We start from the raw sequence: 25,712 nt of genomic DNA, 5'->3' as shown, positions 1-25,712 counted from the left end.
GCACTGGCCCCCCAACACAGGCTGCCCTTCTGTGGCAGCTACGACCCAGTTAACACGACACTTACTGGTGTCCCCCGGGGAGGTGTATTTGGGTCAGGCAGGCACACAGGGTGACCCATTCAGGCGTCTCCTCCTCTCCGCGCGTTCGCCCCAGGCTCAGGGTGCTCTTTCTCGTTCTGACTCTTCCTCTTCCCTCTGCGGAGCCCCCTTGTCTAGACCCGACAATAAAGGGGCTACGTTTAAAATGCCCAGGCAGATCTGACCCCTGAGATGGGTCTCCTGAGCTGGCCTCTCTCCGCCCACAGGTTCGAGGTTGCTCCCTGCCCAGAGCCGTGTTCTGGGGCCCAGAAATCCAAGGTGCTGGGGCTCAGCTCACACCAGGAGGAGATGGAAAGAACCAAAGCCAAGGCCAAGCCCCTTCTAATGCCCATCAACACGTTCTCTGGCATCGTCCAGTGAGCCCAAAGGGGCTGCAGAATCGCTGAGTCTGAGAGCAGCGGGCCCGAGAGGAAGGATACACTACCCCACCCGCCCCAAACACTCACACCAACGTCTAGAACAAGGCTCCCTGGGGCGGCTTCCAGCCACACCTAAAAGCCAGCAAGTCCCAGGAGCACAGGGAGCTGGCCGTGGCGGGTGCAACGGAGCAGGGCCCACACGAAGGGCCGAGGAGGCCCTGGCCAAGCCGTGCATCCAAAGCCCAGCTCCTTGCGCCTGTGTCCACTCCTTCGTTGATTTCCAATCCCTGCCTCTCCCACTCAAGCTCCCCACCCAGCCCTTAAAACCAAGGTGAGAGCTGCTGTCCCGTGGCCTGGGGCCCCGTGGCCTGGGGCAAACAGGACGTGGGCAGTGGCAGCCCCTCCCGCCCAGTCTGTTCCCTTCCCTCTAGCGGGCCACTGCCCACCTCGCCCACTCCCAGGCAGGCGTCTCTCCCGGTTGAGAGGAAATGTCAGATCAATAAATGCACACTACAGTCTTTCTGCTCTCATCTATATCGAGCAATACTTGTGTTTTAGTAGAGAGCAGAGGCACTGCGTAGTCTAACGTAATGACTCTGCTTAGGCCCAGGTAAGAGCTTGGTGAAACATTCACTGGTGTGTTCCGTCCACCTGCCCGGCCCCCTCCTCGTTCGCGTTCACTGAGGGCCTCCTGACCAGAGATGTCCCCAGAACGGAGGGGGGAATGCAGGGTCATTTCAGAGGAGCCAGAGGTTAAAGACATCCAAATTCTTGGCTTTTGAGTTCAGATGTTAAGTCCAGATGTTATCCAGATGTTAAGTCCATACCTATCACCTGGGCAATCCCAGGGGATGGTGGCAGTGGGATGGAAGAGTCCCTTCCAATTTTGGGACCCAAGAGTGGAGAGGTAGGCACTTCCCTTTTGGCCTTATTGCCCTGGGAGTGGGGGCAGGTCTCAGAGCACATTCTCAGAGCCTAGGGGCATGGTGTAAGAGGGGCTGCCTGGGGGCCTAGGCAGATGGGCCCAAGAGCAAGCTTAAAGAGAGTCCCAGCACCTCTGTGGGCACAGGAAGGAGGTACGGTTTTCCCCAGGTAGTTGAAAGCAAACAAGCCCAAGGTAAGAGGTGCAGCCATGAGTGGCTACAGGGACCACAGGACCTGAAGCCTGGATGTGGACCGCAGGCACCTTGATGGACACTACGTGGTGAAATCCCTGCCCCTCAGTGGCGATCCACCCTGGACAGGTGAAGACCGAGAATTTGATGGATGTGCGGTCCTCCACCGAAGCTGCCCCCGCGGAGCCCAGGGAGGAGAGGGACTAGGGACAGCCCTGAATGTAACTGAGGTGGTTTTAAACGGGAAATGACTGATATCACTGAATTCGAGTGAGTTTATCTGAACATGGCTAGATTTTCTTTTTCTGTCATTGGGGTTATGTAAATTGATTCATATCAATTTGGGCAACAAGTACTAGGTTCTTGAAACAAACAGCTGCAGGGTTTACCAGCTGTTAGAGTTAGGTGAGGGCTCTGGGCCTTCTCCCCCAACAATCTCTCCACCAGCTTACAAAGAAAGTACGTCATAGACCAAATTCTGCTGCACACTCAGATATGCATTGGCAAGTAGCCCTCCTCATCCCCACCCCCAGTCAAATTAGGTGCTCCGAACAAACCTTGCTTGAAACATTCACGCAAGGACACTGGGTGGCTGGACGCTGGGCCATCTCAAAGTAAAGTCTTCCCTTCCAAAGGGTCTGGACTGCTGGAATCTCCGGATTCTTAATCCTGTTCACCAAGGGAGGAAATGCCTCCAAAAGTTATAAACAATCTATGTGACTTGGACACCACGAATTTCACCAATGAAATTTTGCCAATATCTCTTGGGATAATTAATGAATCCACTTCCATTGATCTGAGATCATTAATGTGCTTATATTCACTGCCTCTGGAGCGTGACTTTTGGATGAAATGTTAGCTAACCACCTCTGGCGTGTGTATTCCCCAAATGGACAACTAGGCACTCTCAGGTGTAGATTAAAACGATCCAGTACATGCGTAACGTTGGCCGGGGGTGGGCTTGAGGGTGGGTGCTGGACGAGGCTGCCTGGAGGAGATGCCACCTCGAGACCACCCTCAGCTCTCAGTCCCTCTCTGGGGATTGTCTCCACTGAAGAAAACCGTGTCACCTAAGGTCGTGCCTCTTCCAGAGGCAGCTCACATCCAGTCAAACAGTTCTAGGCCCTGGGGACAAAAATAGCACCTTGATTCCAATGGAGACAGACAATCAACAAGATAGAGCCGTGAAACAGAAACCGGTAGTGTGTCTGACAGCGATGCGTACCACGGAGGAAAATAAGCAGGGAAGGGGAGAGTGTGAGTCTGGGCGTGGGGTGGGGGGCGGTGGTTTGTCAGCGAGGGTAGACAGGGACGGTCCCTGAGGGAAACAGGGTCGTCCTTGATCAGGGGGCCCATGAGTAAAGACCTAAAGAACACGCGGCAGGGGGGCATATCATGAATTCCACTCTCTCTCCTCCCCAGCCAAGTTTTACTTGCCTGAAGCAGTTCAGGGATCTAACTCAGCACCGTGGGCTACGCGGGGGCCCTGGGGGTGACCTCGAGCGCACCCTGCAGGCCTCAGCCCGCGACCCTCCCGCACCTGCGCACATCTGGCAGGTGCGGCGGCGAAGGCCGTGGGGCGTGGCAGGTGCGGCCCGCAGGTGCGCCGGCCCCGCCCCTTAGGGGCGGTGCCCTCCGGGCGGGGCCACTTCCGGGCCGGTGGCCGGACGTGGGGTGGGGGCGGCCGTTGACCCGGTGACCGCGGCGCCGCCGGAGGCTGGAGGTGCCGTGCGGCTCGCTCCCCGCCTCCCTTCAGGGGACATGACGCCGCGCCCGCCCCGCGCCCCGCCGCGCCCTCCGCCCGCCCGGGTCTGACGGAGCCGGGCAGCCATGAGCGCCAACCCCCAGTGGGACATCAGCAGGGCGCTGGGGGTGGCCAGGTTCTTCCATCTGGTGTGCGGGGTCCGGGATGCCTGCGTGACCCCGTTCCTGACCCTCTACCTGCGGCAGCTGGGCTTGGCCGCGCCCTGGGTGGGCATCCTAATGGGAACCAAGCACCTGATCTCAGCCTTCTGGGCTCCCTTCTGTGCCTTCCTGGCCAAAAGCTACCAGAAGCGGAGGGTGCTTCTGATAGGCTCGCTGCTCGGCTCGGTGGGAGCCAGCCTGTTGATGGTCCTGGTGCCGCCCTTGGACAGAGACCCAGGGTACCGCTCGTGTAATGGAAGCCACAGTGTGACCGCCACGGTCCCACCACCGGGGGTCGCACTCACTGTGAACGTCACCTCCGCCCCAGAGCCAGCGCCCAGCCTCCCAGCCGAGAGGAGTACTGGGGTCGCCCCAGCCGATGGCTTCAGAGGAGGGCCTGGGGAAAGTGGCCAAGAACCTTTCAGCCGTCTGCCCAGCTCCTTTGTGGGCTCCATCCAAGGAACCAGGACCACATCCCGAGTTCTCCTCCATCCTATTACTTCAAGAGTGAAAGATACTCCCCAGGAAGGTGCTTTTAGGGTGGTCAGCCCTGCCCTCCCTTTGCTTGCTGGGGGTATGGCGTTGGCAAGTCCGGCCAACCAGTCGGCAGCCAAGGGGATGGCGGGGGCCCTCGACCTCTCCTTGGAAGGGTTGCGGTGGACTTTCATCCTCTCCCTGGGCTCCATGGTGTTCTGGGAGCTGCTGACATCCCCTCTGGAGCAGGTGGCAGATGACAGCCTTTATGAATACCTGGATTTTGTGGACGCCACTGACCGCTACAGAAGCCTGTGGATCTGGAGGCTGCTGGGCATGTCGGCAGGCGTGTGTGGCATCTCAGCCTTGGTGGGGCAGCTGGACTGCTTCCTGACGACAAATGGCCCCCGGGGTGTAGTGCACTTCTACGGCTACTCACTGGTCAGCACCCTGGCTTTACTGGTGAGCATTGCCTTTCCCGTCCCCGTCTGCAGGCGGTGGGAGCCCAGCTACAAAATGGTCAAAGCCCTGTCTCTCGTAGGCGGTGACCCCCGCCTCATCACCCTCGCCCTCACTGTCTTCTTGATAGGAACCGCCACCAGCACCGTGCAGAACTTCCTGTTCTGGCACATGAAAGACCACGAGAGCAGCGAGCTGGTCATGGGCTTCTCAGTGGCCCTGGGCTGGCTGGGGGAAATTCTACTTCATCCTCTCAAAACTCCATTGCTTAGGAAGCTGTCCAGGGTGGGCACGGTGGGGCTGGGGCTGGGCTGCCTGGCGGGGCAGCTGCTGTATTTCTCTTTCCTCTGGAGCTGGTGGTCCGTCCTCCCCGCTCAGATCTTGAGCGCCATCAGCCACGGGGCTCTGTGGTGGGCAGTCGGGGCCTCCATAGAGCATCTGGCCACTCCCGGAACAGAGAGACCTCTGAGTGCCATGTTCCGAAGCCACTTTTACGGGGGCGGGGCCAGCCTGGGCAGCTTCATGGGGGGCTTCGTGGTGATGCGCTTCAGCTTAGCTGTGCTCTACCGGGCCTGCTGCGTGGTCCTGTTGCTCTGGCTGGCCTTGTTCCTGTTCATGCAGCCCAGACTGCCCCAAGAGCGGAAAATCAACTACTCTAAGCTGCTGGCCGTGGAGGCCAGTGACACGAGTGACTCTGAGCAGGGGACCGAACGGGACTGGCTTGTGAAGGCCATGAGGGACGAACACTCAGACTGGAGGGGCTGAGAGACAGTCAGGATGCGGTGATCTGGGAAGGAGCCAAAGGGACGGACAGCACGTAGCCTGCTGAGGGCAAACCCCACGAGTCCTGCCAGGATGGCAGGGAGCCTGGGGAGAGAGAAGCACGTCTGTGCCAAAGCCCCACGGGATCATCTCATCGCATGATTTTCTTTACTTTTGTAGTAAAAGGAGATTTAACTTTTGGCTGTTCAGTCTTTTTAAAATAATGGAGCAAGAATACATTTGCTAAAAAACAAAAAATTTCCCTTTGTGGTCGCTCTTTTTTGGCGTATGCGGTTTGCAAGAGCTTTGCGTGGTGCTGTTGATTTCAGTCACGGCTGAACTGCTCAGGTGAAACTGACGGGGCTGGGAAGGCGATGGAACTGCAGGACTCAGTCGGCGGAGGGGGCAGCAGGCTTCGATGAGTCATGTACATTCCTGTGGATCCTAAGGCTTGAGCCCGAGCCTGTAAAAGCCATGCCGTGGGCAGGTAAGGATGGTAATGAGAACCAAAACTCTTCTCTCTGTCTCTCTCTCTCTCTCCACTGATATACAGGTGCCCACACTCACACCCAGGTAGTTAAGTCTCCAAGAAGAGAAAATGATGGGAAGTGTAATGTGTGTTGGGGGGGGATAGGGGGTGGAAGTGAGTAGGTTTTCATTCTTACTCTCAGACGTGTGCGTCACCAAAATAAGATCCTTAGACTCGTCTTCCATACTTAGATGAGAGCAAGAGCCATTTCACGTCCTTTGGACTCCCATTTTGCAGGCTCCACCTCTCAAGAGCACACGGAGACTTTTTGCATCTGCTTCGTGAGGGTGCGGCAGCCTCCTTAGGGCTAGGATGCTAGTACCTGTGCCATTGGACCTCCCACAACAAACCTATGAATAAATCAAAGTTGTTCACTGCATTTTACAAGCAAGAAAACAGAGTCTCAGAAAAGTCACACATTGGGTCACTGGCGGAAACACCTCCAGGGCCCTGATCTCCTTCCCGCAGATCTGGTGCATTTTCCGCTATGCCAGTAGTTCCCAAGGCTGGATTCAGACACCAGCCACAAATTCGGGGGTCCCCAGGGCCACCCTCACTTCTGACCAACTGTCTACAAATTTGGGGTTCCCACTTTCCCCCTCAGGTTCAATAATTCACTAGAATGACTCACAGAACCTATGAAAGTACTACACAAATGATTACAGTTTTATTATAGCCAAAAGAGACAAACCAGAACCAGCCAAAAGAAGAGACACATAGAGTGAGGTCTGGAGGGTCCCGAACATGAAGCGGCCACGTCCTCTCTCCACGGGGTCAGAATCCACCACCTCTGAGCCACGGATGTGTGCAAATACACGGAGCATCGCCATCCCGGGAGACTCTGGCATCCGTGGTTTCCATTACATCAGCATGGTTCATTGAGTCATTGGTCTGTGACTCAATCTTCAGCCCCTGTCCCCTTCCCAGAAGTCAGGCTGTTGTCACAGGGCTCAAAGCCCCAAACTTCTATTTAATCACGTGGTTGCTCTTTCTGGCACAGCAGTTCCCTTCCCAGTTATCTCATTAGCATTAGGGTCCCTCACTAGTTACTTCATTAACATAAACCAGGGGCCCTCCTGGAGTCACGCATCAGCATAAACACGGGTGTGGTCCAGAGAGACCCACCAAAAATAACAAAGACACTCTTATAACTCAGGAAATTCCAAGGATTTAGAGGCTGCCTTCCAGGAACCAGGGACAAGGGGCAACCAGCAGGCCCAACAGAAAACATATACACACACAGAACAAGACAAGACAAGCTGAATGTCAAGTGAGAAGTTCAAACAGTGTTTCAGGAAGTGTGGGGCAGGCGTGATGGTTGAATGCTGGGAGAAAACCTCATGGAGATGATGAAATAGGCCTGCATATTGAAGGAAGGATCGGGTCACAAAGACTTAGACCTCAGAGGTGTGACTTTTACGCTAGTAACCAGCCACTAGATCAGTTCAGCATCATAAAGTTAAAAGCAAATGAAATCCTTAGCTCGCAGCCTCGTGGCTATCAGAGATACTGAGTTCTAACACATCTTAGTTCCGGCTAAGAGGAAAGTAAATATTGGATGAGCCATTAACCTTTCTGTTCAGCCTTACTTAAACCTTCATTTCCCAGGTGAGTTTGCAGAACACTTGATCCTAGCAGGGAGGGGGGTGGGGGCACTAAAAAAGAATTCTGTGCCAAACAATTTAAGAAATTATGTAAATGATGTCACCTCTTAGAAACTTACAATACATATTAGCAAAGAAAGACTCTGGAAAGCCCTATAGCCAACAAATTTGTTTAACTTTGTTGGCCCTGTAATTCCCCTGACATAACACGTATCACAACTTTCTTCCAGGTACACAAATCACTATCTTGCAGAACTAGTGTTCCCTAGAAGAAGCTTGGAAAACACCAATGTTGGTAGTTTTCTGTGTGACCTTTTCGACTCAGGAACAAATCTGGGCTCCCATACCCAGATTGGCAAGAATCGAGGGTATCCGTGCTACAAAGCTATCTCATTAAGTCAGAGCATCCACTCATTTTACAGGTGAAGCAACTAAGGCTCAGGAGGTTAAAATTCAAAACCAGATCTGTTTGAGCCCACCTGCTCAAGCTGTATGTTGAAACTGGCTCAGATAAGTGGAGAGGCTATTCTACAAGGGTAGCGGGTGATGACCAGGCAGGGGCATGGCGGGGACAAGACACTAAACTTGCTTGTGGATTTTGTATGAGGAGTTGTGGAAAATAGGTTGGAGACATGGGTTGGAGTCAGATTGTGGACACCCTCAATATCACCCTAAGGGAAAGGGAATTCACACAGGTTGAACCATGCCCACCCCCTCTGTGCCTGACACCTGCACATGTCACGCTCATAATTCTCACCACACAAATGCTCATTTTACAGCAGGGAAAACTGAGGCTCAGAGAGGTTAACCGACTTAGCTGCTCAGGGTCATGACTATTTGGATGGTGGAACATAGATTGAACCCAGTCTCATGGTCCTTCCTCTGAATATTCACGCTGCTTCCTGGAAGTGAAGATTTTACCAGCCAGTTGAGAGGCACTGAAAGTTTAGACTGTCTCTTGCGGGTTGCACTGTGAACAATGGGTCTGGGCTGCGGGAGCTCCGTCAGGGCTGGGACGTCTGTTTTGGACAGACCATTGCAATTGTCTGGGCAGGAAGGGGGCTGCATCTCAGAAGCATGTGATGATCTAATGATGTGACAATGTATGTGCCACAGATTGAATCGTGTCCCCTCCAAACTCATATGTTGAAGCCCTAACTGCCAATGTGATGGTATTTGGAGATAGGGCCTTTGGGAGGTAATTAGGGTTAAATGAGGTCATAGGGTGGGGCCCTAATCCGATGGGATTGGTGTCTTTATAAGAGGAAAAGGAGACACCTGAGAGCTCTCTCTCCCTCTCCCTCCCTCCCTCCATCTCTCCCTCCTTCTTTCTTTCTCTCTCTCTCTCCCTCTCTCTCCACCAGTGCAAGAAGAAAGGCCATGTGAGGACACATGGAGAAGGCCACTGTCTACAAGCCAGGAAGAGAGGCCTCACCAGAAATTGAATTCGCCAGCAATTTGACCATGGACTTCTAGCCTCCAGAATTGTGAGAAAATAAATGTCTGTAGTTTAAACCACCCAGCCCATGGTATTTTATTATGGCAGCCAGAGAAGACTAATGCAGTATGCAAAGGAGTTTCAGAGATGGAAACAACAATATAGCCCTTGGTTATTGATCGACTAATGATGTGGAGGTTAGGGAAGAACGAGGTATCATGGATCACAGAAGATTTTGCAATTTTGAACCCATGTGATGAGGGAAAAAGTCTGTAGAAATGGCAGAGTCCAGAATGACAGAAAACCAGTGCCTATATCATAAAATGAAAGACAATACAGAAGAAACATTACTCCTAAGCCTGCTAGGTCCCTTCCACAATGGATGACTGTCACCGAGACCAGGGATATGGCTGTTTGGTGATACTTGTGATGTGGGGCAGAGCAGAAGACATTTCCAAAATCAGAGGGCTTTTCCAGAGCAATGTTCAGGAAACCTGACTCTCTTTTCAAGTCTGGTTGGGAAATAGCTTGGAGACATGAGTTTGGACTGGACTGCAGTTCCCCTGGACCCTGGGAGCCTGTGATCTGTGATGGGAGGGTGATGTCGTGAGGTGTCTTCTGTTACAGAAGTGAAGCTTAAGATGTGACCCCTAGGGCAAACACTTATCCTTCCAAGGTCTCACCTTCCAAGTCTGATAAACAAGGGCCTTGGCCTCCATGATCTTCCAAATTGTGCCGTTTGACTGGACATGATCTCCTCCTTTGAGCCTCGGCCCTTCTCATCCAGCAGAACGGCATGGCGTCCTGGAACCCGAGGGATGCACTGAATGAATGTTTATTTCCTTCCCTGAACCTGGCACTGAGCCCCTGGTCTGCTGTGCAGCGTGGCCACGTGGAGCCCTAAGTCCCAGCCCTAGACTGACCCTCTGCCCTCAAAACCAGGGCTCCAGAGGAGTGATGGGATGAACCCGAGGGGCGGTCCCTGGGGGCTGGAATTGCGAGCCTGTGGGTGGGGGTCTGCGGTGGAAGGGGGAGGCCCAGGCAGGCACCTTCAGCGCAGGGAACTCCCTCCTAGCAGCATCCGAATTCCACCTCTGCACACGTCAACCATCATAGGCTGCAACCTTGGACTCCTGCATCCCCTCTACCCTGTGCCCGGGATGAGGGCATCCTCTCGGGCCAGAGAGGCCATTTTCTACCTCCACATGGAGTGCGAGGGCCATAAGCTGAGGGCCGTGAGCTGGGACCGCGGAGAACAAACCAGGACAGGAAGGAAGGGAGTCAGCCCGCAATTCAGAAGTGTTCCACCAGGGGGCACCAAACACACGGGGAAACACCCGCCTGGCTTCCTTTGGCAAACATGGGCCCAGGCCCTTCCCAAAGCTCCAGTTCAGGGTGAGGCCAGCTCCCTGAGGACCCTTTAGATCTTGAAGCTGGGAACTACAGGAAAAAAAAAAAAACAAGGATCAGGTGCCACTGTTGAGCTGGCTTTGAGTGAGAGATAGGACACCTCCAGGAGAAGGACTTCGGAGAGGTGACGGCTGCGGGGTTTGCAGTGGACTTGGCAGGTAAGAGACACAAGTACCAGCGGCCCTGCCAGCTCAGAACAGCTGCTGGTATTTCTTCCTGAGGAGACAAGCTACCCTTATGCTGCTTTGGTCTTGGTCAGGTTGGGTGGGAGTCCCTGTAAGTGTGAAAGAAACAGAACAAAAGACTGCATGTACCACTTGAAGATCCCAGGGCTGATGGCCATATGGGATCACAGCCTTGATAGGAATAATATCAGCTTCACAGGTCCTCACCTCCTGCTCCTCAGCCTCCATCCCTCCAACCCTGGCTGTCCCTCGAGTCTCACCTGTTTATATCTGGATGCCTGCAGTGAGGGCCTCACCAGCGTTTACCAATTACTCTGCTTTCACCAGCCCTCACCCCCTACCGATGGAAAAAGATGGGAGGATTTGTCACCTTTGGGAAAAACCTGAGACCCTCTGATACCACCAAGATACAACCTCTTCCTTTCCCTCCGGAAGCAGGTGGCATCGACAAACTGCCTCTTTCTATTGTTCTTGGCAAGATATATTAAAATCTGTGTGCCCTTTTCCCAGAAAAGAGACTAGACTTCCAGTAAGGAGAGAATCTTTTTTTTTTAAATTAATTTATTAATTTATTTATTTTTGGCTGTGTTGAGTCTTCATTGCTGCACGCGGGCTTTCTCTAGTTGCCGTGAGCAGGGGCTACTCTTTGTTGCGGTGCGTTGGCTTCTCATTGCCGTGGCTTCTCTAGTTGTGGAGCACGGGCTCTAGGCTCGCAGGCTTCAGTAGTTGTGGCACGCGGGCTCAGTAGTTGTGGCATGCGGGCTTAGTTGCTCCGTGGCATGTGGGATCTTCTCAGAGCAGGGCTTGAACCCATATCCCCTGCATTGGCAGGCGGATTCTTAACCACTGCGCCACCAGGGAAGTCCCAGGAGAGAATCTTTTGCTTGGAGGTTGTAGAGGCTTTCAAGGTTTCCATTGGAGAATAGTGAGATGCTTGCCCTCAGTGGGGTGAATTAGGTGAGAGAGCTATGGTTGGGTGGTGTCACTACTGAACTTGCCATAAATAATGGCCACGCGGGGCCACCATTTCTAAGGAAAGTTGTGAGAGGGATCTCAATGCCTTCCCCCCTCACAACAGCTGCCACCATGCCAGTTGTGGGCAGCAAACATACTTGGCTGTGTCTGTCCCAGGGGCTGGTGAGCCAGACCAACTCGGGGGCTCAGGACATTTAAAGAAATACTGTCTTCCACAGAGAGGGTAATATCTGAATATGCTTGGCATTTTCTTAGATAGAGACTAAAGAAGCATCTAGAAAACAAAACCATTTTTTAAAATGAACTCTTCTGTGTTACTTGGTGCCCAGAAATCTTTGCCTTACTACAATCAAAGGAATCTAAGCAAGGTGACCTGGGAGAGGAGAGAAGAGATACCGGGTACCATTACTACATCCAAACTGGGGCCCACCACCAGCATCATGACGTCCACCGATGGAAACATGATGGGGTTTACAGGTGGAGGACAAAGTTTGCAAACAGGCACCTGTAGCATCAAAGCATACAATCAACAGAGCAAAAGGCAACCTATGGAATGGGAGAGAATATTTGCAAATCCTACATCAGACAAGAGGTTAATATCCAGTATAAAGAACGAACTCCTACAACTTAACAACAAAAAACAAACAACCCAATTATAAATATAGGCAAAGGACTTGAATAGACATTTCTCCTAAGAGTATATACAAATGGCCAACAAACACATGAAAAGATGCTCCACGTCTATAATCATTAGGGAAATGCAAACCGAAACCATGATGAGATACCCATTGTGGATGGTTGCTATCAAAAAAACAAAAACAAAAAAACAAAAGACCAGAAACAAAAGAACCAGAAAATAACAGGTGTTGACAAAGATATGGAGAAATTGGAACCCTTGTACACTGTTAGAGGAAACGAAAAATCCTGCCTTTTTCTAAACATACATCTCATGAGGAAGCCTGTAACTTAGCTGCACCTGCACCGGCGCAGAAGGACGACTGCCTCACATTTTTCTTATTTCCAATCCCCTTTCCCCACACTCCCCACACCTCAGACCACCCTGTTTCTTTATCTCATAAATACCTCGAGGCCCTTGCCTTCAAGGAGGTGGAGCTGAGATCAGTTCTCCCGTCTTCCGGCCTTGTGAATAAACCCTTTCTCTGGTGCAAACCTCAGCGTCTCAGCGTTTGGCTCGCTGCACGTCGGACAAACAAACCTGGCTTGGAGACAACATGAGGTACCTACAGTGGTCAAACTCATACAGACAGTAAGTAGAATGGTTGTTACCAGGGCTGGGGGCAGGGGGAAATGGGAGGTGGTGTTTATGGGTATAGGGTTTTAGTTTTCCAAGATGAAAGAGTCTGGAGGTTGGTTGCACAACCGTGTGAATGGATTTAACGCTACTGAACTGTATACTTACAAATGTTTGAGATGGTCAATTTTATGTTTTACCACAATTAAAAAAAAATTTTTTTTAAAAAGAGGCAGGTCGGGGCTTCCCTGGTGGCGCAGTGGTTAAGAATTCCCCTGTCAATGCAGGGGACACGGGTTCGAGCCCTAGTCCGGGAAGATCCCACATGCCGCGGAGCAACTAAGCCCGTGCACCACAACTACTGAGCCTGCGCTCTAGAGGCCGTGAGCCACAACTACTGAAGGCCTTGCGCCTAGAGCCTGTGCTCTGCAACAGGAGAAGCCACCACAGTGAGAAGCCCACGCACAGCAATGAAGAGTAGCCCCTGCTCGCGGCAACTAGAGAAAGCCTGCGCGCAGCAACGAAGACCCAACACAGCCAAAAATAAATAAATAAAATAAATTAAAAAAAATAATAATAAAGAGGTAGGTCTAATGGAGGAAGGCTCTGTCTCTTCCTGAGTTTAGCTCTTGGAGCTGAGGGTTCAAGGGTAGGGAGTAGGCGTCCCAGCTCTGCACCTTTAGCGCTAAGAGAGCTTGAGTTTCCACTGGGGGTGGGGGTGGATATTGCCTCCTTCCTTCAGCAAAGAAGCTGCTACTTTGTTCTCCAGCTACCAAAAGACTTAGCAAGGCCCAAGCAATTGTAGGGCCAGGAGGGCCATTCTTCTCCACGCTGAGAGCACTTTGAACCGTTTGGGAAATGAAAGGATTTCAGGGGACTCACAGCCCGGCTACACTTATCTCCAGGGCTGTGAGCCAGGATCATGCCTTGCATTTTCAAAAGTATTTTCCTTCCAAGATATTCAATTTGTCGTCTGTGACCTTTGGTTCCAACTATAATTTTAGCCAAGGTTAAATCAAAGCGTTTGAAGCTCACAGCTCATATTTCCACAATATACTTTGTAAAGTGTTCTGTCTGGTGTCCTGTCTTTTTTCTTTTTTAAAAAATTTTTTATTTTATATTGGACTATAGTTGATTTACAATGTTGTGTTAGTTTCAGATGTTCAGCAAAGTGATTCAGTTACATGTACACATATATCTATTCTTTTTCAGATCCTTTTCCCATATAGGTTATTACAGAGTATTGAGTAGAGTTCGCTGTGCTATACAGCAGGTCCTTGTTGCTTATCTATTTCATAATAATGTGTATATGTTAATCCCAACCTCTTAATTTATCTCTCCCCTGCCACCTCTCCCCTTTGGTAACCATAAGTTTGTTTTCTGAGTCTGTGAGTTTGTTTCTGATATGTAAATAAGTTCATTTGTGTCCCTTTTTTTAAGATTCCACATATAAGTGATATCGTATGATATATGTCTTTCTCTGTCTGACTGGCTTCACTTAGTATGATAATCTCTAGCTCCATCCATGTTGCTGCAAATGACATGATTTCATTCCTTTTCATGGCTGAGTAATACTCCATTGTATATATGTACCACAACTTCTTTATCTGTTCTTCTGTTGATGGACATTTAGGTTGCTTTCATGTCTTGGCTATTGTAAATAGTGCTACAATGAGCACTGGGGTGCATGTAACTTTTTGAATTATGGTTTTCTGTGGATATATCCCCAGGAGTGGGATTGCTAGAACATATAGTAGCTCTATTTTTAGTATTTTAAGGAACCTCCATACTGTTATCCATAGTGGCTGTATCAATTTACATTCCCACCAACAGTGTAGGAGAGTCCCCTTTCCTCCACACCCTCTCCAGCATTTATTGTTTGTAGACTTTTTGACGATAGCCATCCTGACCGGTGTGAAGTGATACCTCATTGTAGTTTTGATTTGCATTTCCCTAATAATCCTGTCTTTTTTCTTCTTGTTCTGTAGGAATGTCTTCTACATTATAGATATTCATCCTTTGTTGATTTTCATGCAGAAAATATCTCTGTTCAGTCTGTCACCATCTATTAACTTTGGTATCCTTTTCTGAACAGGAAGCCTTGATTTGTGATGTAATCAAACTTAAAATTTTTTTCCCCTTACAATTTGTTTTGAGGATCGTATTTAAGAATCTACTACCCCTGACTACCAGGTTACAAAGATATGTCTTACATTTTTCAATGTTAGATCCACAGTTTTAGTCTCTCACATTAAGGTCTTTAATCCATTTGGGGTTTCCTTCACATATGCTTAAGATAGGGACCCACCTTTATATTTCTCCATCTAGCCAATTGTTAAAATACCATATATTAAACAGCCCACCTTTTCCTCCACTGATTTATGGTACTGCCTCTGTATACCTAGACATGCCTTTGAGTTCTCTGTTTAGTTTCTTTAATCTATTTATTCCTGCACAATGTCACACTGTTTTTAGCACTTGGCTTTGTAATATGTCTCAGTATTCAGTGTGTCCTTCCTCTTTGCTCTTCTTTTTCAAGTTTTATTTCCCCTTATAAATTTGGAGTTAGTTTGCACCATCTCCGCCCAAAGTCTGGAACTTTTATTGGAATTACATTGAATTTGTACATTAATTTGGAGGAATTTGGCATCTTTACAATTGCTAAGTCACGTTATCCATGAATATGGTATATCTCTCCATTTGTTCAGGTCTTTTTTATATCCTTTAATAAAGTTTTAAATTTTACTTCAAAAAGATCTTATGTAGTTTTCATTATATAAGATCATAAATACTTGATAGTTTCTGATGCTATTGTGAAAGGTAATTTTACTTTCTCTTGTATTTTCAATTGGTATTGACTACTGCTGTCAAAACAAACCCTATTGGTTATTGTATGCTGGGCACCATCTCCAGTTATCTTGCCGAACCCTCTTTTTAGTTCTCTGTCTCTTGACTCAGTTGGGTTTGCTATGTAAAAGAGCATATCATCTGCAACTAATATCAGTTTTGTCTTTACCCTGTTGACACTTGAACATTTTGTTGTCAGTGGTGATGGTGGTGATGAGGTTCATTGTCTTGGTTAGTGAGGACTTCTAATGCCATATTGAATAGTTATGGTTAAATAACCATATTTGTTTTGTTCCAGACCTTGAAAAGAAAGTATCTAAAGGTTTAAGTATGCTGTTTGCTGAAGGTTTTATTAAGTTAAAGAAATTCCCCCTTTTCCCTAGTTTTCATAACATTTCATCATAAACTATGTCAAGAATTTCCTGCATGTATGGAGAAGATGAAGTGATTTTTCTTCTCTACTCCATTTGTGTGATGAATTTTACATCAATATATCAATACTTTGGATTTTTAACTAACCATGAAATCTTAGATAACCCCTATTTGATCCTGATAAATTATGTTTTTAAAAACACACCATTGGATTTGACTGGCCAATATTTAATTGATTAGTTAATTATTTAATTAATTTTGCATTAATGTTCACTTTGTTTTCTTTCCTTTCACTTTCCTTAATCAGTTTTGTCATTATGGTTATACTAGCCTCTAAAATAAGTAAAGCAGCTTTCCCTCTCTCTTATATTTTCTATTGTATGGAACAACTTGTATAAGACAAACCTCAATAAATGGTAAAAACTGGTTGTGCTTGAAGGTCAGTAGAACAGGGGTTTTTTTGTACATACAAGTGTTTATACACTTAGTTTTCTATTTGGTCATATGAAATTTTACATTTTTCTAGAAATTTATCCTTTTTACCCAAGTTTTCAGATGCATTGGTGTATAATTATTGAGGCAGAAACTTCTGCTTGCCTACCCAATATCCATTCTTCTCTCTTCTTCACCCAAATCGTGTTCCTGGCGGCAATTGTGTTCAAGTAAAATGCATAGCTTTCTAGATACCCTTGCAGGTGGGGAAAGCAAAAACTTTCCCAGACACAGGTTCCACCTCCTACATAAGCTTCATCCCCTCCTCTTCCCCTTTCCTTAGAGGAGAAACAGCCATCTTGCAGCCATAAGGCAACAAGCATGAGCAAGAAAATCCCACACCCGGCTGAACACAGTCCTTTTTGCTTAGTTATTCTTTTCTGAAGTTTGCATTTCGTGTTTCTAAGGGACCTGTGTTTGGTCTTGTTAATTTTATCCACTGTTTTTGCTCTCTCTTTTCATTTGTGCCGTTATTTTTGTTATTTCCTTCATTCTTGTTTCTGTGGGCTCACTATGTTGCTCTTTTTTATTTCTAACTTCTTGAGTTACACAGTAACATCTTTTGTCTTCAGTATTTCTTGTTTTCCAATAAATGTACTCCATGTTTTAATTTCCCTTATGTACTGCTTTAGTACAAATTTGGACATTGTAATTCAGCACAAACCTTGGCATTGTAATTCAGTTCTAAGTATTTCATAATTTCCCTTGTCATTTCCTCTTTAGCCCAAAGGTGATTCAAATTTTTTTCCTAGGAATATGGGATTTTTAAGAGTTCTCCTTTTATTAAATTCTAACGTTATTTCAGTATGGTTGGAAAATGTAACCAATGTCGTTCTTTGTAATTTGTGGAGATTTTCTTTGTTGGCTAGGTATAAAGAGCTATATGTGTACACATATTTTAGCTCAAGATTATTAGCTGTGTTAGTCAAATATTCTATCCTGCCTAGTTTTGATCTGCTTGATGTATCATATTCTGAACGAGTTGTGATATAATCTCCCAATATAATTGTTGATATATTCATTTCCCTCATTTTTTTCATGTTTTGTTTTATTTATTTATTGAAGTATAGTTGATGTACATACAATATTATATGTTACAGATATACAATATAGTGATTCACAATTTTTAAAGGTTATACTCCATTTATAGTTATTATAAAATATGGCTATATTCCCCATGTTGTACAATATATCCTTGTAGTTTATTTTATACATAATAGTTTGTACCTCTTAATCCCCTACTCCCATATTGCCCCTCCCCCTTTCCTCATTTTAGCTGTTTGTTGTTTTATATATTTTGAGGATACATTGCTGGGCATGTATATGTTTATGATTGTTATTTCTTCTTTTTTTTTCCTTTGGCCATGCTGCATGGCTTGCGGGATCTCAGTTCCCCGACCAGGGATTGAACCTGGGTCACGGCAGTGAAAGCCCAGAATCCTAACCACTAGGCCACCAGGGAACTCCCTGGTGTTTCTTCTTGATTTATTATTCCTTAGTAGCATATAACATCTCTAATTATTTATCACCTTAAATTCATTTTTTTTCTTTAATGTTAAAATTGCTACCATGGAGTTCTTTTTTTAATGTGCCAGGATTTTTTAACCATTTATTTTCCAATTTTGCTTAAATGATCTCTTACTAAAAAATATATTATTGCATGTTGTTTTTAGAGTGCATCAGAGTCTCTATATTTTGATTTGTGAGTTTAATTCATCCTCATTTATATTTATTAATGTTATGTTAGGACTTCTTTCTGCTATCTCATTTTGTGTTTTCTATTTAATATACTTTCTTTCTACTCCTTTCCATCTTTGGAATGGTTCAAAATGTCCTTCCTTCAGTTGAAAAGTTTGGATTTTCTACTTTCCATTGGCAAGATCAAATTATTCTGTAGAAAATAATATATTCCATTTATACTCTTCTCATGGTTAACCTTAGCTTATTATGACCCTTACTTATGTTTATTCTTTCCCCTGTCAGCTTCTTTTTATTTATTTATTTATTTATTTATGGCTGTGTTGTGTCTTCGTTTCTGTGCAAGGGCTTTCTCTAGTTGTGGCAAGCGGGGGCCATTTATTTATTTATTTATGGCTGTGTTGTGTCTTCGTTTCTGTGCGAGGGCTTTCTCTAGTTGTGGCAAGTGGGGGCCACTCTTCATCGCAGTGCGTGGGCCTCTCACTATCGCGGCCTCTCTTGTTGGGAGCACAGGCTCCAGACACGCAGGCTCAGTAATTGTGGCTCACGGGCCCAGTTGCTCCGCGGCATGTGGGATCTTCCCAGACCAGGGCTCGAACCCGTTTGCCCTGCATTGGCAGGCAGATTCTCAACCTCTGCGCCACCAGGGAAGCCCCTGTCAGCTTCTTAAGCTTAACAAATCTCTATGTTTCCTTAAATAGGACAAGTTCCCTAGCATAATTTCAGCACCCTCCACTTTTTCCTCCCTCCATCAGTTCCGCAAGCCCCTTCCCCAGCCACGTTTCTAGTATACAGCTTTATTTCTGAATTATCTGGTTTTTATATTTATTTATTTAATATATATAATAATTCATTTTTACAATATATATATATTCCCACCAGGGGAGAAGCATTGTTAATTTAAGTAATGTTACCCTTTTCTAAGGTATGTTCTCCTCTTTACTTTGCATATCTCATTGCTTTATCCTGGATTCATTTCCCATCTTCCTGAGGTACTTTTTTAAAAAATGCTTTCAAGGGAGATCAACTTCTAGAACAGTGAAGTGAGGGTCTTGGTGAACCACTCTCCCATAAAAACAACAAAAACACTGGCAATACAACTAAAGTCAACCATTTCAGAACTCTAGAAATGTACCAAAGCCACTGCCTGAACCGAAAATTATCTATCCAAGAGAAACTACTGAACTTCAACAAGACAGTGGTGTCCAGCCCACAGTCCCTCCCCAGCTTGGTGGGTCAGTAGCCATGAAAAGTTAGCAGTCTCAAAGCTGATGGAGAAGTCTGATTTCTCTTGGAGTTCTGTTAAAAGCCCATTCCTAGAGCATAGTCAATATTTTTTCCAAGTTAGAAGCTACCTGAAAAATCTCCATTCCCAAGGTGTTATGGCTATTTGATTTGACTCACAGCTGGGGGTGGCGGGGGAGGGCAGGTGGTATCCCTAGGGCATTACCAAAAACAACAGCAATCTTCTAATAATATCTCAGCTGCCTAAGGTTGTGATTTTGGTTGGAGCAAACAGAAGCCTGACCAACAACAACAAAAGTTTTAAAGTAAGCCCTGGAGAACTAGAAAACCACAGGGAACTTTGAAAAGCTTCACCATATTCCTAGGGATCTAGAAGGCTGTGCACATGCACATGGTTAGGAAAGGCCTTTGGAAAAAGGCTGCAGGCACTCACCTCTGACTGACCTTTAGGCCCTGTGTACTCAGGAAGTGAAAGCTAAGTCTGTTCTGTTAACTGCCTGAAGTTTGAATGTGTGTCTTCAGACACAGATCTCCTTGTCAAAGGGTGGAAGACATATAAGCAAGGCATTTAGCGAAATCTTTAGACCGATCATTGGCTTACCACTAAATTATACTGAACCAGGAGTGAACCCTAGGAAACCAGACTTTAAAATACGAAGTTAAAAAAATGGGGGGGGGGGGGCGTAACAGAGAACTCAAGTGCTATACACTTCAGGGAATACAGAATCTATAGAATTAATTGAGGAAAGTCACTAACAAATAAGCAGCAACTAGAAAAACAATAACCAAAAAACAGCAACAACAACAAATCTGGGGAGAAAGAATCTGATTTCAAGTTGTTACAATATATTATTTTAAATATCTAATTTCTGACAAAAATTTACAAGACATGCAAAGAAACAGAAAAATATGCCACGTAATAGTAAAGTAAACAGCCAGCAGAAAATATCCCTGAGGGGGCACAAATGTTTAATTTAGTAGACAAAGACTTTAAACCAGCTACTACAAATACGTTTAAAGACCTAAAGAATACCATGCCTAAAGAATTAAAGTATGACAACAATGTCTCACCAAATAGAGAATATCAACAGCAACAACAAAAACAGAAATTACAAAAAAGAATCAAATAGGGCTTCCCTGGTGGCACAGTGGTTGAGAATCTGCCTGCCAATGCAGGGGACACGGGTTCGAGCCCTGGTCTGGGAAGATCCCACATGCCGCGGAGCAACTGGGCCCGTGAGCCACAATTACTGAGCCTGCGCGTCTGGAGCCTGTGCTCCGCAACAAGAGAGGCCGCGATAGTGAGAGGCCCGCGCACCGCGATGAAGAGTGGCCCCCGCTTGCCACAACTGGAGGAAGCCCTCGCACAGAAACGAAGACCCAACAAAGATAAATAAATACATAAATAATAATTAAAGGTGCTAATAATTAAAAAAAAAAAAAGAATCAAATAGAAATTCTGGAGTTAAAAAGCATAGTTACTGAAATGAAAAATTTGCTAAAGGGTCTCAATAGCAAATCTGGGCTGTAAGAAGAAAGAATCAGCAACTTGAAGGTAGGTTAATAGAAATTATCCAATCTAAGGAATAAAAATGAACAGAGCCTCAGAGACCTATAGGATATCATTAAGCATAGTAACATACACATAATAGGAGTCCCAGAAGGAGAAGAGAAAAATAAAGAAAAAAAAAAGAATATTTTTAAACATAATGACTAAAATCTTCCCAAATTTGATGAAAAAAATTAGTTTTGTTGTACTATGTCTAGGTGTGGTTGATTTTTGGGGTTTTTTTTTGTTTTTTGGGTTTTGTTTGTTTTTTGTTTTCTCCTTCTTAGATATGAACTTTTTTCAATTTGAGGTCTCTTCTGGAAATTCTTGGTCATTTTTCTCTTCAAATATTTCATCCCTCTCCATTTTTTTCTTCTTATAAAATTTCCATTATTACTTTAGATTTTCTATTTTTTACTTCAATCCTCTGTATCTTAGCTTATTCTCCGTCTCTTTCTGATGCCTTCTGGGAGAGTTGCTAAAAATGGTCTTCCACCTACTAATTGTTCTTTGTCTATAGGCATCTGCTCTTCAATGCCTCCATTAAGTACTTCAGTCAGTTTTCATATCCAGTATGTCCTTTGAATTCGTTCATCTTTTATGCTTGCTTCTAGCTTCATGTTTCTGACATCTTCCCTCCTCTCTCTGAGGATATTTGTTATGTTTATTTTAAATGTTTATTCCTTTAATCCATTCATTCTGTTTCCCTTGGTACAGGTTCTTCTGTCTGTTCCCTTTCTTTTATAACAGTTACCCTCCTCAGAGATCCCATTATTTTCCCCTCTGAACTCATGTGTCCTTGGAACCACCAATGACCTTGGCTTGGCGGTGTGTACTTGGGCAGTCAGAGAGTCTCTGTGTTGCTGTCTGAAAGCAACCACTCCCCCTTCCCTCTCCCAACCAGGCAATATTCTTTCTCAGTAAATCTTCCAGGACCTCCTCCCCAGACATTGCTCTTTTCCAGGGGCTACCTCCCTCTTGCAACTCTCTGTCCCTTGAAAGAGGGAACATTTAGGTGTGTCCAGCCTGGGTGCCCCTGTATCTGCTCCAAGGCTGCCTCCCCCTCACCTCACTGCTCCGGGCTGGTATCACATTGGCACTGGGCTAATGTTATTTTCTTACCAAACAGTGGAAATAGGGTGTGCAGTGATCTTCCCAGCAATGTAAAGGAGAGAAATGGCATGGTCCGAGCCCCCCCAACTTTTTTTTTTTTTTTTTTTTGGTATCTGGCCCTCTTCTGCTCTAGACTACCATTAGAGAGAGAGAGAGAAAGAGAAAGAAATCCAACCACTTTCTGTTTCCCTAGGGTTTTCTTCTTAGTTTTTATGTTCAGTTCTGGTATCCCTCAACCTCCCTCCCATCTCTGCAGCATCTCAGGACAGGAGCAAAGAACCTCTCCTGGTTTGCAATCTTGTGGGAAACCTGAAGTCAGCCTCATGTGTTGTGGCTGAAGATGAATTTTAATCTCCAAGCCTCCATTCTTTTCTTCTCTGTAATGAGAAGTTTGGAATAGATGATCTCAAGTTGTCCTAGCTCTAAAATTCTGTGATTCCATGCAGTACACGCAGAGGCGGCAGGTAAGAGACATTGAGTTATTTTAAGACCACACAGTTTCCAAGGTGATATAGAGACATAATGGGGGGGACACCCAACGAGAGAGAGTTATTAACGAAAATGAATGTCGAGTTAGAGGGTGGAATGTCAATCAAATTTCAAGGAATGAGAAGGGGAGGATATTGACAGAGAAAGAGAAAGATGTCACAAGAGAAAGGGAAAAACCACTGATTGGAAAAAGGTTTGGAGGAGAATCAGCAAGTGTTGAGAATGACAAATGTGATTAACCCACCATGGGAGCAGATGCCATCTTTTCTTTCTAATTTATTAGGAAATATTTCTGACTTACCAATAGTGCACAGAATTAACATAATGAACACTTGTGTGCCCAGTGCCCAATCTAAAATATTACTCATGACCAACATATAGCAACCTCCTCTCCACCATCACCAAGATGTAGTAGCCATTATCCTAATTCAATGTTTATCATTCTCAGTAGTTCTTTATACTTTTACTTCATATATGTATGCAAGACAATATTTTGTCTTTGAAAAATCAGTTTTCATGTTTGAAGACAGAAGTATGATGACTATGTATTGAAATACTTGTTTGAGGTTAAAAAAAAAAAAAAGTCAGTGCTGAAGGAGTCCCAGGAGAGGGGAATAATAAAATAGATGGAATAACTTGGATCAGAGCATGAGAAACTTCTTTCTGCTCATTAGGTCTGTCCAAGGTGATGACGCAGTGACTGGCAGAAGCTCCCATAGCTGGACTGACAGCGTTGGTCCTCTTCCTGATGGAGAGAGCCATACTCTTAGAACATCAAGATCAGAAGGAAAGGGATGGTTTCAGCTGCTGCCTAGCAGAGCCGTTCATTTGGACCAGTGGGAGTTCACTTCTCAGAAACACCAGCATTGGGAAATAAGGCATCAGAACACAGCAGGGAATCATTTACCATTTCAGGGACAAGCCCAGGAGCAGGCTGAGGTTTGGGGCCAGGCGCCAAGGTCAGAGTTGGCTCATGACTAGTCATTGAGATGAATACAACCAAGGTTCTGCCTCATCCTTTCCCTGTAAGAGGCCCTTGAAACTGCCTCTGAAGAGGCCTGTCATCCTCAGCCTCAGCAGACTGCCAAAAGGGAATAAGAACCATTCTGTGAAAAGATGGCTGGGGTCAGGGAGGCCACTGGCTTTGCATGATCCTACTAGTGACAACCCAACTGGGCCATCTGTAGACAACCCAAACCTGCTGGTTACATCACTCAGCCCTAAACCCTGCTGCAGCAAACAGATTAAAAATGCACTCCCATCGACACTAAGTATAATTTGCATCTACACTAAATATAATTTGGGGGAAAAAAAAAAGTGAGAGGATTTTTGTAAACACACTTTTGAAATTTTTGTCTATAAATAACTCATTTAATTCGCAATTTGCTTTGATTTTTCTCCAAAAATCTGTGCATAATTGGGAATTTTTGAGACATGAGGAAATCAAATCCACAGATTACTTTCAAATGTGTGAAACACTGTATGAATGCTAAAATTAACACTTCATGAAGTTGGAATACTGTGTTTGTGTGCATTTAATTAAACATTTATTCTTTATTTTGTGGTTTTCTTTCTGTGTTCTAGAGCCAACAATCATTTCCAGGCTTCAAACATTGTTGCAAGCTCTTGAAAAGCTCATAGACCCTGGGCCCTGGGCCCACAGGGCCTGGAGGATAGACAACCCAGTTGGGGAGATTTTTTGGGAGGTGCCTGGGTCTGTGGGCCCTGATTGGCTCCTTTGTCCCAACTCCCTACTCCTCCCCACTCACGGTCACCTTGTGGTGGTAGTAAGGGCAGCGTCCTGAAGACAACATTCTCAGATGTAGTCACCAGAGTTTATTTCCTATTTTCTCCTCCAATCACCGTAAGATTGGGAACCTTGTTTTGTTCACTGCTGTATCCCCATCCTAGAGTAGTGTCAGGCACATCACAGGTACTCAACATAAGTATTTGTTGAATGCATGCTCATTTCTGGGAAATGGGATTGGATGGTGGATCAATAGGGATCAATAGGGCTCCAGCTGTATCAATTTTGTTTGAATGATGGACAATGAGAATATATTCACTCATTACCCTTCTAATTCAAAAATAACATATTTTCACAATGAGATATCACTTCATACCCAACAGGATAGCTTCTTTCAAAAAAACCCAGAAATAACAGGTATTGGTAAGGATGTGGAGAAATTGTAACTCTTGTGCTTTGTTGGTGGGGATGTTATATGGTACAGCCGATATGGAAAACAGTATGATGGTTCCTCAAAACTGAAAATAGAACTACCATATCAATCATTCCAGCAATCCCTCTTCTGGGTATATATCCAAAGGAAATGAAATTAGTACCTCAAAGAGATATCCATACTCTTATGCTAATTGCAGCACAAACACAGTAGTCAAGATATGGAAACAACCTAAGTGTCCGTCAGCCAATGAATGGATATAGAAAATGTGGTGTATATATGAACAATGGAATATTATTCAGCCTTCAAAAAGGAAGGAGATCCTGCCATTTGCAACAACATGGGTGAACCTCGAGGACACTATGCCACATGAAGCAAGCCAGACACCAAAAGATAAAAACAGCATGATCTAACTGATACATGGAACCTAAAAAGGTTGAATACAAAGGAGCAGAGAGTAGAATGGTGGTTCGAGCAGTGGGGATCTGAGGGGAATTGGGAGATGTTGGTCTAAAGGTACAAAGTTGCAGTTGTGTGGGATGAATAAGTCTAGAGATCTAGCGTACAGCATGACGACTATAGTTAATAATACTGTACTGAATGCTGGAAATTTGCTAAGAGAGTAGATTTCAGGTGCTCTCACCAAACACACAAAAATGGTAACTATGTGAGGTAGCTATGTTAATTAGCTTGACTGTGGTTATCATTTTCACTATGTAGATGTATATCAAATCATCATGTTGTACTCCTTAAGTATATATGATTCTTACTTGAAAAATAAAATAAATTTGTATATATTTTTCTTTTTCCAAATAATTAGCTACTTACCCTAATACCATTTGTTTAATAATCCACACTTTCTCCACTGGTTGAATGCCACATTAGCGTATAATGCATACTTATATAAACTTGGGTCTATTTCTGGGCTTTCTATTCTGATTCAGTGTAGCAAGAATCACAAACTGTGGCACTGTGGGCTCAACAGACCTCCAGATGTGTGTTCCAACTTGTTTTGGTTTTGGCCAGAGGTGTTTTTTAAGCCTGTAAATTTTAATACCTTTAGGGCAGTGGTCCCTAACCTTTTTGGCACCAGGGACCGGTTTCGTGGAAGACAATTTTTCCACAGACGGCAACGCGAGCGATGGGGAGGGGCAGATGGGG

At 45.6% G+C, this 25,712-nt stretch overlaps 2 protein-coding genes across 5 annotated transcripts in view; both read left to right on the top strand.

The window, feature by feature from the left end:
- The window catches only part of PIK3R6 (phosphoinositide-3-kinase regulatory subunit 6), a 28,833-nt gene extending 25,764 nt beyond the window's left edge, over window positions 1–3,069 (top strand). For both annotated transcript variants that reach the window (XM_082372895.1, XM_082372894.1), the window contains one exon: window positions 306–3,069. In XM_082372895.1, the coding sequence (XP_082229021.1) occupies window positions 306–459 (154 nt within the window). In that variant the 3' untranslated portion in view covers window positions 460–3,069. The remainder of the gene's footprint in view (window positions 1–305) is intronic.
- A 188-nt stretch (window positions 3,070–3,257) lies between these two features.
- MFSD6L (major facilitator superfamily domain containing 6 like) lies at window positions 3,258–25,697 on the top strand. Of its 3 annotated transcripts, none has more exons than XM_082372902.1 (3): window positions 3,258–5,660; window positions 8,671–12,581; window positions 23,046–25,697. In XM_082372902.1, the coding sequence occupies exon 1, from the start codon at window positions 3,404–3,406 to the stop codon at window positions 5,174–5,176; it is 1,773 nt and encodes a 590-aa protein (XP_082229028.1). In that variant the 5' UTR covers window positions 3,258–3,403; the 3' UTR covers window positions 5,177–5,660; window positions 8,671–12,581; window positions 23,046–25,697. The 3 variants fall into 3 exon arrangements, with proteins under 3 accessions (XP_082229028.1, XP_082229029.1, XP_082229027.1); XM_082372903.1 differs by having other exon boundaries at window positions 3,258–10,312; window positions 11,644–12,581; XM_082372901.1 differs by having other exon boundaries at window positions 3,258–12,581.
- Window positions 25,698–25,712: the final 15 nt, after the last annotated feature.

Source organism: Balaenoptera borealis (genome assembly GCF_965194805.1).
Source record: "Balaenoptera borealis genome assembly, chromosome: 20".
NCBI lineage: Eukaryota > Metazoa > Chordata > Mammalia > Artiodactyla > Balaenopteridae > Balaenoptera > Balaenoptera borealis.
The sequence above is the reverse complement of the archived record's forward strand: the minus strand, read 5'-3'. Positions and strand labels throughout refer to the sequence as shown.